At 40.9% G+C, this 12225-nt stretch overlaps 1 protein-coding gene across 2 annotated transcripts in view; it reads right to left on the reverse strand.

Annotated features, from left to right (window-relative positions):
• Positions 1-12225, reverse strand: part of ADCY8 (adenylate cyclase 8) — a 395464-nt gene that overhangs the window by 89786 nt on the left and 293453 nt on the right. The window contains exon 8 of one of the 2 annotated variants that reach the window (XM_073679896.1): positions 5858-6055. The exons of the other annotated variant lie outside the window; for it this stretch is intronic. Coding sequence (XP_073535997.1) covers positions 5858-6055 — 198 coding nt within the window. The remainder of the gene's footprint in view (positions 1-5857; positions 6056-12225) is intronic. 2 annotated transcript variants of the gene reach the window in all.

Raw genomic sequence — 12225 nt, forward strand, 5'->3', positions numbered from 1 at the left:
ATAGTTTAACTAAGACATTGGCAGTGCATTGAGTTTGTAGGACACTATTTAATTTTACACTATGGTCTGTCATTGAATTGCTCAGGGATTGTTAAATTTCACACCTCTGTGGGCCACAGGTATTGTTCAATCTCATACATAGCTCAGCCAATGTTTACACTGTACACTTCACTAATTTAATTAAACTCTCCTAATCCAAACTGCCATCTCAAGTGACTAAGAAAAGATGGTAAAATCACAAAAATAAATGAGTTTCACATTCTGCTCTACTTGCTTTTTTTCACTAAAACTGCAGCAAAATCTGATAGTTATGTTCACACTAGGCATTTTTTCAGTGTTTTTTCACCAGCCATTACTTCCAATGGGTGAAAAACGCTGAAAAAACTTTGAAAGAAGTGACATGCTCTATTCTGCAAAAAAACATGCAAAGCTGTGTGCACGGGATTTCTGGAATCTCATAGACTTTGCTGGTAATGTAAAATGGAGCAGAAAATTAGTATAAAAAGCGCATAAAAAAACGCTGAAAAAAACGCAATGTATGAACATAACTGGAGTATTTTGCCGTGCACCTGGACAGGTGAGCTGATTGCTCCTTTTTCACATTTTCTATCAAGTGGCAGCCTATGCGCACAGAACAAGGTATTACTGATTGATCTGTCGCCATCTTAAGCCAGGTTGGACCGTGTAAACAGGCTATTAAACGATTGCCGATCAAGTCAGTAAATATTTTCCGATCGGCGAATGTTTAACACTGCAAAATTGGCTGCGGAAAATGTACTTTAAGAGCTGATTCAGACGTCGGACAGTTTAGGAACCACCCCGAATAAGGTCACCTTGTCGTGGTTGGAACGGCATTTACACTTTTGTGTTTACTAAGAACCCTATGTTATTTAAATGCAACTTTGCTTTTTAGTTATTTAGTTACAGCAGGGTTTATGCTCATTTTGTTTCAGGTTTGTTTGTTTAATGGCCAGTGTGAACATGCATTTATATGTAACACGTATATCAAATTAAACTCCAGCTCACTTTGTGTTTTTTTGTCGGATTTTTACGTGAGACTGCTATCTGTGTTTTTCACAGATCGTGGATACATGTCCGATTTTGATCCAAATGTTGGATCAAAATCGGCAATGGGTCCGTAAAAAAAAGAGGACAGCACTCAGATAACATCCGATGTGGACAAATGTTTTTTTTTTCAATTTCTTCGAGTACAAGAAAAACTGGTGACACTAGGAGCACACACTGATCAAAATAATTGGTCCGCTTTTCTCATATGTGAGAAAAACTGACATCTGAATGAGGCCTAAGACTATAGTGTCGCCCATACTTTACTGCTGATCAACTAACTCGGGGGGCCAGTGGTATTGCAAACTGCCCAATCAGTTAAATGAATGGGACTAACTGCAGTACCAGTAACAGCCACAAGCAGAAGTATGGTGCTGTGTCTGAGAAACAACGAAAGGAGATGTGGAGTGCCATCATGGGGTGTTTGGCACCGACATTCACACAGTGTGGGTCTGCCCTGCTTCCACCGCAAGGAGGAACTACCTGCCTACTGATTTTTTATTAAAGGGGTTTTCCCATCATTTTACTAGGATAAACTATAATTTTATGATCAACGGTCATTGAAAAAAGGAACGGGACAGGGTGCTGTGGTTTTTTTTGCACACTGGTGACCGGCCACCTCCTGTGCAGGAAACTGCAATGTTGCTGCATGCGAGTGAAGGAAGTAGACTGCATCGTTGTACAGGATAAAAATAAGAGGGACCCCCCCCCGCAACCAAGTTATCATTGTCAGGATTAGCGAGGTTCCCACTGACTGCATCTACCACCCATAGAAAATTACTAAACCTGGGCCATTCAGCTCAGTGGGAGACAGAGCTCTATAAGTCCTAGAACAAGGAGCTCCTCCTAGTGGTGGCAGTAGGAAGACACAATTTTAAGCTTTTTATTTTATTTATTTTTATTTTTCAGCTGGCTCCCCGTCCCTTCTGAATCTAGAGTATGGGACAAGACTAAATCCATTCTAAGGAAATATCGCCAAGCAAATATAACTTTAAATCACCAAAAGAAAAAAAAAGCAATTCTGTTGAAATTTCTAGATATAGACTGTGTATGTTGTTTCGGAAAGTCTGCGTTCAGAGCCTGTAATTTTGGGCCTCCTGTGGGGTAATTATTGTTTTCATGCAAGTTGTCAATTTATATGTTGCGATAACGCTGGGTTTACGTGTGACGAACAGATGAAAATATCCTAAATCTTCAGCAGTTGTTTTCGGCCACAGAAAAGTTTACTTTCCATTTTTGTGCAATATTCTGGATGAAAAGGCCTATTGATGCGCCCCTGATTAGTGCACACCCTATATACCGAACTCTTTTATCTGTCGTTTTCTGAGCTCCATTCTGATGATTTATGAATACAGACCACATCAAAGTTGAGCTGAACTTTGATGCGGTTATAAATTAGCTGAGAGGAACTCAGAAAAAGACAGATAAAAGAGCTACAAACTCCCCATCAGAATGAGCTCACTGGCGGATTCTGAGCTGGTCATTGTACAGGGAAACAAAGAGATTGTAAAAGTTCAATAATGGTAAATTTTTTATGAAACCCAATGGCAAAAATTATTTTTAACTGCAAAATACATGAATCTAAGTTACAAAAAAATACCCCTAGAGTTGTTCATACCCTTTAAGGGCTATTCCACCATACTAATATGATATTTAATATTCATTCTCATAGCACAACCCTTATAACTAAATACAGACTTCATCTTGCGGAAGGAGGTGCTCTTAGATATGAAGCAATTACTTATCAAATAGTGCAAAAATAGTGCAAATTCATCTATTTCATAAAAAAAATAAAAGGAAAAACTGATACTGTGCTATACTCAGTGCAGGATTTAGGAGGTGGAGAACAACACAGGGATTTCCTCATTGGTTTTCTCCTTCGGTCCCTGTTCTACGAATAACATAATAAGGAATGTTATGGACACCTTTGACGTAGAAAAAAATTAGTATTAGTGTTAGTATTTACCTTTAGTTAATAATATTGCACTAACCTTCAGTCTAAAATCTTCATTCATTTTCAGACCCTGAAACTGATATGCAGTTTGCAGCCTGATCCCAGTTTCATACTTCTCTCTTGTTTGAGTGTCTCTCCCAGTAATAAAAGCTAGATGTAATCTCTGTGTGTAACCATGGTGCTGATGTTTTTAGTAGCTCATATATCAGCAAAGTTTCTATCCTGCACTTATTTCTTGCTCATGTGCTTTTCTCCTTGTCTATAGTTTATTTTATCTGCCCTCCCTAAGACTTTACATGCTTTCTCACCTCTACGTGTTGCTATCTCTAAGAGTAGGGTCACAAGACCATTTTATCTCCAACTGAGAAAAATGGTCTGATTTTTCTGATTAGACTCAGATCAGAGTGGGATAAGTTGTTCTTGAAGGTGCAGAGAAAAAAAGAATTCTCCACCTTCTCTATTATGTCAGTCCGTGAAAATTCGGACTGCACTCGGATATTATCCAAGTGTGATCCGATGTTTTCTACTGACCTATAGACTTGCATTGCTGATTTTGATCAAAATCGGACATGTCACTGATCTTTTTCGTCCAAGCAAAAGATTGGACAAGAGCAAAGCTCCAAAGAACAACATGGGTTTGAGTCCTAGCCGTGAAAACCACATGATAGCACACGTCCGCCTCCGATATAATCGGTCACGTGCACAAGCCCCAACATTGAGAAGAAAGGAGAAAAGCGAGAGCTATCATAACCAGGAGCAGGAGCTCTGATGGATTTGTAACATTTTTGCAAAAGCACTGAGCTAGCTAAAGAACTTACAGATACAATGGAGCAGAAAATTGGTATAAAAAGTTGTTTTAAAAAATAAATAAATAAAAAAGCTAGTTACAAAGTTGTTTCACTTTGCATTTAGGAAATAAAAGAACATAAAAATAATCTGTGTATGTGTTTACTCAAGTTACAAGAGCAGCATTCAAAACTCTACAAGTTTCCCTGTTACCGGGGAGCAGGGCGTTGTGAGAACTCTACTGACTTGACAACTACTTAGAGGAAAGTTGCTTTTGTTTTCAGATATCCTTATATACTTTATCCAACCCACCAGTAATAGAGAACCACCCACCTACTACCTCCTTATCTAACGTCCAAAACTCTAAAGCCCCCTTTACGGAAGGTAAATGAAGGATGACTTGATATGACTGCAATCCATTTCCATAATTAATGCTGTAACTTGAAGCTTGTGGACCCCAATGTAATCTCTAAACGGGCCCCCAATGCAATCTCCAAAAGGGCCCCCAACTATTAAGGGTCTTTAATAATGTTGGTATTCTAATATGGACCAAAGGGACCTTCTGGAACCCCTTATGCTTGAGTCCCAGAGTGCGACCCACTATATTTACCGCCCTGTACATGATCAAAGAGCAGAAATCAGAAATCAGCTCTGGATGTAAATGGAGAAGAAAACATCTAGTAATTCAAGAAAGGGCAAAATTACGGAATATTATATGTAAATTTAATGAGAACTCGTCATTACAGATGTGTCTTCCCTTAAATTTAGGCAACTTTTGTTAAGGACTCTAGTTCCTCCCCATACAGATTCAACGCATTTTCACAACCAAAACCGCTACATGACTGCAAACCACATTACAACCACTGGGTGGCCACATATAGACACATATAGCATAAACATCTCCCAACAGAGTATCACAAAGTTAACGTTTGTTATTTTTTTTAATTATTGGACTTACAGAAAACGTAAGAAAGGACATATCTTTAAATTAGATCAATGGTGTCATACCCCGTGATATATTACCACTTAACAAGCACACAGGACATGGAGGGCTGAAAATATGCCAATCACCTGGGCCAAAAAGGATCATATGATCATCTTGGAGCAGTTATGGAGTGTGATCCTCTTTAAAGGTCTAATATTAGGTAATTTAAGGGGTGGTTTAGTGAAGGCAATTACACTGACTTCTATTAGGGCAGGGGTGCACAACCTTTTTTTGGGTCTGAGGGGCATAGTGTTAGACGTAACACCCCCCCGAAGGTCTAATGAGGGGTATGCCCACATGAGACATATAACTTCCAACTTATCTGGAAAATGGGGGTCACCTCCTCCCCTCTATGGCACTCCAGAGAAAAGGAGTGGAGGTGGCCACGTGTAAGGATTGTAGTTCATGTGGCATAAAAACTATTAGGGCTCATGCAGACGCCCGTGCAATACGGTCCAAGCACGGACTGGCAGCGGGTCTACCGATATAATTCTATGAGGCAGTCATACTGCGGCCAGTGCGTGCATTGTGGTCCGTGCTTGGATCTTGTTGCACGGACACCTGCATGAGCCCTTAGGGGGCCATCAATCGGTCATATAGATTGGACCAAGGTCACAAGGCAGTGCACGGACTGGCCGGCGGCTCTCCCGTCCCGAGCGTGATAGCGGCATAGAAGTATATGAAGCTGTCCCGCTCAAGTCGGGAGAGCCGTCGGCCAGTCCGCGCACTGCATTCCGATCTCGGTCCCGGTTGACTACACACCTATAGAGAGAGCTCAACCATTTCTTCCTCATTGGAGGACTCAACAGAGAGAAATTCTATATAAGCAGAAATGTCCACACAGAATAAAATTGGGGGCAGCATTTGTTCCCCGGACAGCAGGGTGTGCACCTCTGGTTTTACGGCATGACACAATGAGCTCATTTAAAGTAGTGTCGGGGGGGGGGCAGGTTCACTTTAAAAGGCGGGGCCGAGGTTAAAAAAACAACATGGAATTTTCACAAATATATATATATTTTTTCATTACACAGACGATAGATACGGTCTTGCCACCCAGACTCAGCTACCTTATGCTCCAGGCTGGAGTCTTTAAACATCAGTGAGAAAGGCTTGATATGCTCTCTTCTCAACTTATCTCCACTCCGTAAGTCGATGGTGTGTTCTATTCGCTTGTTAATCTCCTCGGGACCAGACTGGACATGCAAAGCTTGTGCAAGATGGTTTGGAAGCAGATTTATTGAATTTCTTGTTAGCGCAGCCAGAGTCTAGGGGAAAGCACATGCAAAAAAATAAAACCTGCTAGTCCCCTGGGGTTATGAAAAAAAAAATGCAATATATTTTAGGTCATGTTGGCATTGCAAGTCAAAAACAGCATTCCATGCAATTGAAAGAAGAGCACAATACATCTTACGTCATGTGCACCCATCACCTCTACACAACGATGGCGGCTAGTCCGTGCGGTGAGCCAGTGGGCAGGAGAAAGCAGCAGATCCATTCACTACCACAATGAACTGGAGACCCCATGGAGCCGAATATCGACTCATCCTGCGTCTTCCTTCATCGTGTATATGTGGTAAATGGATACGTTTTAATAACATGATACATGGATGAGGTCAATCTTATTGTCGAGTGGTGATCTGCACCTCATGGGTGGAGACCAATGGTAACTTAGACCTCTGAAACATGGATCCAATTGGTTGCATCAGAAACAAAGTATCAGTTTGCACCATGTTATTAAACAAGCCATTGGTAGCTTATCGAGCCCCAACCTCACTAATAAGTAATATGATGAAGACTACGGTTCCTCAAAGCTTGGCCTCATGAAAAGACTATTTTGTGAACATTTGTTTGGCCTCGTTGACTAGAGGATGATAATTTCTGAAGGAACATATCTAAAATATCAAACAGAGGCTGGACGGACATCTGTCTGAGATGGTTTAGTGAATCCTGCATTGAGCAGAGGGTTGGACACGATGACCCTGGAGGTCCCTTCCAACTATAACATTCTATGATTCCAAAATGTCAACAGGTGGACATCATTATGGATGACACTGTCTCAAACTACAATGCTTTTCGAAGTCCTATAATGCTAAGAGCGTTCTTCACTTTGGGCAGTTCCAACTTATTAATAGGGTCTTCCTACTAAGATCCCCAGCGATCAGCTATATTTTTTATTGAGGAAAGTGTTCAATGTCCGTGCAGCACCACCACAGGCCAAATGAAGCATTACACTATGTCCATTCAAATCAATGGGTTGTATGTGTAGGGCAGGACAGGACAAGTCCTCCAGAGGCAAAGACGCTCTTTGTAGCTGCTCTCCACTCTGGCCAAAAGATGAGAATTCAAAAATAGAGGACCATCCCCTCTACAAAATGAGTTTTTAAGGTTTTTTTTTTAATGAGCAAAGAGTAGGGAACATTGTAAAATAAATAAATAAGCATCATTCATCCATTGAATCTCCTGCCATGGCAGCACTCGTGGTGTCTCCACCAATTCTGGAAGTGTTGATGTCCCATACTGCAGCCAATCGCTGGTGTTAGTGGTTACATGGTGTACATGACCAATATTACCAATGATTGGCTGGTATGTCATCACTTGAGCAGCAGAGCATGGATTTTTTGGGGTAATTAATATGTATTTCATTATAATAGAACATTCCTTACTCTTTGTCGAATGGAAAAATTCCCCAAAAAAACACCAGCTTCTTTTTAAAACTTGACAACCCCCTTAAAGGAACAATAACCCAAATTTAGAAAGATCCCTTTAAGGAAGCTTAGACTTCATTGAGTAGCTTTGTATCTTCTAATAGTGTTAGTAGACCTCTTGCTACAAATCCTATCAGAGCTAATAAGAAGGTTCAGCGACCAGATCCCTCTTCGATTGGTCATGAAAATTTAGAGGAGAACAAGAGAAGCAGCACTCACCACCAGAAATATCAGTAAAATGCACTTTATTTCAGTCACAGGAGACACCAGTGAAATGAGCAACAGCTGTTTCACGTGAGTACGCGCTTCTTCTGGTGCTTTAAGCTTCTTCTGTGAGCCAGAAGAAGCATGAACTCACGTGAAACAGCAGATGTCTCTGTCTGCAATCCTGTGACCGAAATAAAGTGCATTTTACCGAAATTGCTGGTGAGTACCACTTCTGCTCTTCTCTGAATTTTCATGATCTTAAACAAGTATCAAGCTGAGCACCACAAGACATGGCTATTATAATCTGGATATTTTTGGTTTGATCCTATTTTTACTTCCAACTGGGTGTGGTGGTAGCGCTAGCAATGTTCTCTTTGGTCCTTGTTCCATCTTCGATTGGGTTAAAGCAGAGAGTGAGGCTTATGGCCATTGAAAACCCACAGGTGTCTATTGAGAACAACAAGCTCCTCATGGCTTCAATGGACATTTTGCACTTGCAAAACGAGGTTTGGCACTGGATTTACCCAACTTTTACACAATGATTAGGTAGCATTGATTCGTCTAGCAGTAGGACCCATCCACCTCCCACATACCCTCATAGGCATGTCTCCAAGGGGTCTTCACAAAGAGGATATTAACCTTACAACTTATTTATGGCATATTCTCAAAATATGTAATGCATCTCTCATAGGGGATGATCTAGATACTTCCAATTGGGTATACACGCATCCTAACAGAGAAGGATGCTCTCCAAGGCATCTCTCCTTCTTAGAGCAGGGGTCCGCAACCACCACAGCCGGTCAGTGTAACAAGTGTAGAGTTGCAAGTTGTTGACCCCTTTCTTAGAGGCTACCTCTAGGGGGCTAGTGTTGCAAAAGCCAAAAGTTTGACGGGTTAGAATATTATTTAAGGGGGCTGTCCCAACTTAGGAAATCATCACCAATCCACAGGACTGTAGGTCTGACAGATAGGACTGATCCCAACTGTAGGGTCACTGTTTATGGGGCTACCGGAGACGGTTGATTACAATTCTTGACTATATGGATGAATGAATGGGGGCCACATTGCTATCACTCAATTAAAAGGGGCATGCCGTAGCCCTGTGCTTGGGATCGGTGGTGGTCCCAACAATCAGCAAGTTATCCCCTATCTTGTGGAAGGAGCAAATGCAAAAGAACCAACTTTTGTAAAAATAGAAAGCCCAAGATGGAAGGTAGACATCAGTGATGTGATTGGATGTTATGGGTGACCCCAGTTTTCGTTAATGCCCATCGGAAATGAATTGCCGAGCTCGCCCTATAAAAAGCATGGCATTGTTCATTGATATTCCACAACGTAATCCGTCCATTCGCTGTATTATTCTGATTGCCATTCATTAGATTTCGCTACTTGGTGACACATGTAACAAATCTGAAAACGGCAATTTAACAAACTCATCTATTGTCAGAGGACACAATGTTTCCAATGAGGACGGGAATTTTCTTTCTACTGCCCCCATTGTACTGTATAAAGCCACTGAACTCATCTAATTGCTGCAGTAAATTACATTACTGCCAAAAAGCCAATGCAAGATAAGTTATCAATTAACCTCTCAAAAAGCCTCTTTTCCAGAAGTGACTACAGGGAAAATGGACGTAAAATAGACATTATTGGGCATTAGTCTCAAAACTGCTCATATTTCCCTGAAGATGGATGGACGGATGCGGCATTTCTATAGTATTAAGTGATTTATGCTGCATTAAACCGGAACATCCGAAATAGATGGAACTTATAACTCATTTATGTATATATACAGTGCAAAAATTTTAGGCAGGTGTGGAGAAGATCCTGCAAAGGAAGAATGATTTATTTCAACCATAGAAGTGATAACAGTTTATTTTTTATCAATGCAAAGTTAATGAACAAAAGAGAAATCTAAATCCAATCAATATTTGATGACCGCCCACCCCAGTAGCCTCCATCACTTCTTCTAGATACTCGGCACTTGCACACAGTTTTTGAAGGATCTCGGCAGAAGGTTGTTCCAAACATCTTGGAGAACTGACCCCAGATCTTCTGTGCATGTCGCTTGTGCAAATCCTTCTGTGTCTTCATGTGATCTCAGACAGACTGAATGATGTGAGATCAGGGCTCTGTGGGGTCGGTTCATCAGTTCCAGGACTCCTCGTTCTTAATGACATTGGTTGGATGCTTGGGGTCATTCTTCTGCTGCAGAATAATTTTGGAGCCAATCAGACGCCTCCCTGATGGTATTACATGATGGATAAGTATCTGCCTGGATTTCTCACCATTAATCCTGAGCAAATCGTCAACTCTATTTGCTGAAATGCAGCCCCAAACTTACGGATCCTCCACTGAGCTTCACTGTTCCTGCAGACCCTCGTTATTGTGCCACTCTCCTGCCCTCTGTCGAAAAAAAAAATTCCATCTGTTGCAGCCAAATATTTCACATTTTGACTCATCAGTCCAGAGTACCTGCTGCCATTTTTTTGCACCCCAGCTTGTATGCTTTTATGCATAGTTGAGCAACTTGTCCTTGTTTCCATGTGGTTAGTTCAGGCATTTCGACCTCAGTTCTTCCATAAAGACTCCTTCTGGCCAGACTTCTCCAAACAGTACATGGATGTAGCTGGGTCCCTCTAGTGGCTGCCAGTTCTGAGCTGATGGCACTGCTGGACATCTTCCAATTTTGCAGAAAAGTAAACATGATGTGTCTTTCATCTGCTGCACTAAGTTTCCTTGGCCGATCACGGCAAGTACGGTCCTCAACGTTGCCAATTTCTTGGTGTCCTCAATGCTGAGAAATACTGGCAGATACTTATCCACCATGCAATGCCATCACGGAGGCATCTGATTGGCTCCAAATTTATTATTCTGCAGGACAATGACCCCAAACATCCAGCCGATGTCACTAAGAACGAGGAGTCCTGGGAGTGATGATCCAGGCCCCACAGAGCCCTGAACTCACACCATCTATTCTGTCTGGGATCACATGAAGACACAGAAGGATCCGCACAAGTGACATACACAGAAGATCTGCGGTTACTTTTCCAAGATGTTTGGAACAACCTCACTGCAGAGTTCCTCCATCTGTGCAAGTGTATCTAGAAGAACTGATGCTTTGATGCTGTTTTGAAGCCAAAACGTGGTCCCCAATAACTGATTAGATTTAGATTTGTCATTTATTCATTCCCTTTACATTTTGTTATTTGATAAAAATCAACTATTAACACTTCTATTTTTTTTAAAAGCATTCTTACTTCACGCCATTTTTCCACACCTGCCTAAAAAATATTCACAATATAATATATGTATATATGAATGTGGTTGTTTGAGATTATAGTCATAACTAAAAAGAAAATACAAAATTAAAGAAATAATAATAACAATCAATAAGGCTGCAATACGCTCCTAAAGATTGAACATAAGGCAACCCCTTTAACAGAAGTGCATCCCAAACTTTTTTTCCAAACTCCAAATACCCTTTCAAAGGGGACTTTCTGTTGATGCCCCATCCATAGCAATCCCACTGATCAGTTCACTAAAGTGACTGTGGGGTTCTAGCCGGCTGCTACATGTCCCTCTTGGTTTGGCACAGTGCTGTACATTTAGTAGAGGGTAAAAGGAGCTTCATCCCATTCAAGTAACAAAGACTGAGTAGCAATACCAGTCATGGCCACTACTAAAAGTATGGCGCTGTAACTAATAAAGAAGGAAACGTAACCACTTCAATCAGCTGATTGATGGGATTGCCAGGCGTTGGAGCTGATTTTGGAAGCACATGTTAAAGAAAGCTCATCAATCTTACAGCTCGGGAAAATTCTTTAAATCATAAATGTATAATGCTACAAACAGATCTAGCAACTTATTCTGGACAACTAAGGAGAAGACCCGGTTCATAAGACTATTATGGTTGGAAGAGTTAAAGAGGTAAAATAAAATTAGAAAAACATGGACTGGAGCGGCACTTTGAAGGGAAGTAAAGAACACGATGAGCCGCAACAAGATGACTAGAGACAACAAATAAAGCCATGATACAGACAAGCTCGACAACTCAGACAGAAGACAAGACAAAAAACGGAAGACAGATAATATCTAGTTTCCAAATTATTGCCACAATACTAATAATCCTAATATTAATAATAACCTTCAACTCCTGATGACTTGAAGGAAAGTTGTTCTTTTCTATAGAACCTTTACAGATTTGTCTGTATCACGCAAGCTCCCCCTACTGGTCGCCAGCATTGTATAAATAAATACCATACCGTGAAGCAGAGATTTTTCTTAAATGGCGCTTGTACTTTTCAAAACCTTGATCTCATCTGATAAATAATGTTATAAATATACTTCAAATCACTTTATTTATAAATGATATTGTCTTTCCCCCATAAAAGTCACTTTAAAATGCAAGACTTTAGGTGTCTCCCTTTTGGTTAACTTGCTGTGAACTGCCTGTTGTCAAATGTAATCCATCTCCAGCAGCAGAGACATCGAGACGGATTATGGGAAGTGGTGGTGGATAT

This window comes from Phyllobates terribilis, unplaced genomic scaffold (genome assembly GCF_046119375.1).
Source record: "Phyllobates terribilis strain yellow unplaced genomic scaffold, ASM4611937v1 Scaffold_4__5_contigs__length_816908805, whole genome shotgun sequence".
Taxonomy (NCBI): domain Eukaryota; kingdom Metazoa; phylum Chordata; class Amphibia; order Anura; family Dendrobatidae; genus Phyllobates; species Phyllobates terribilis.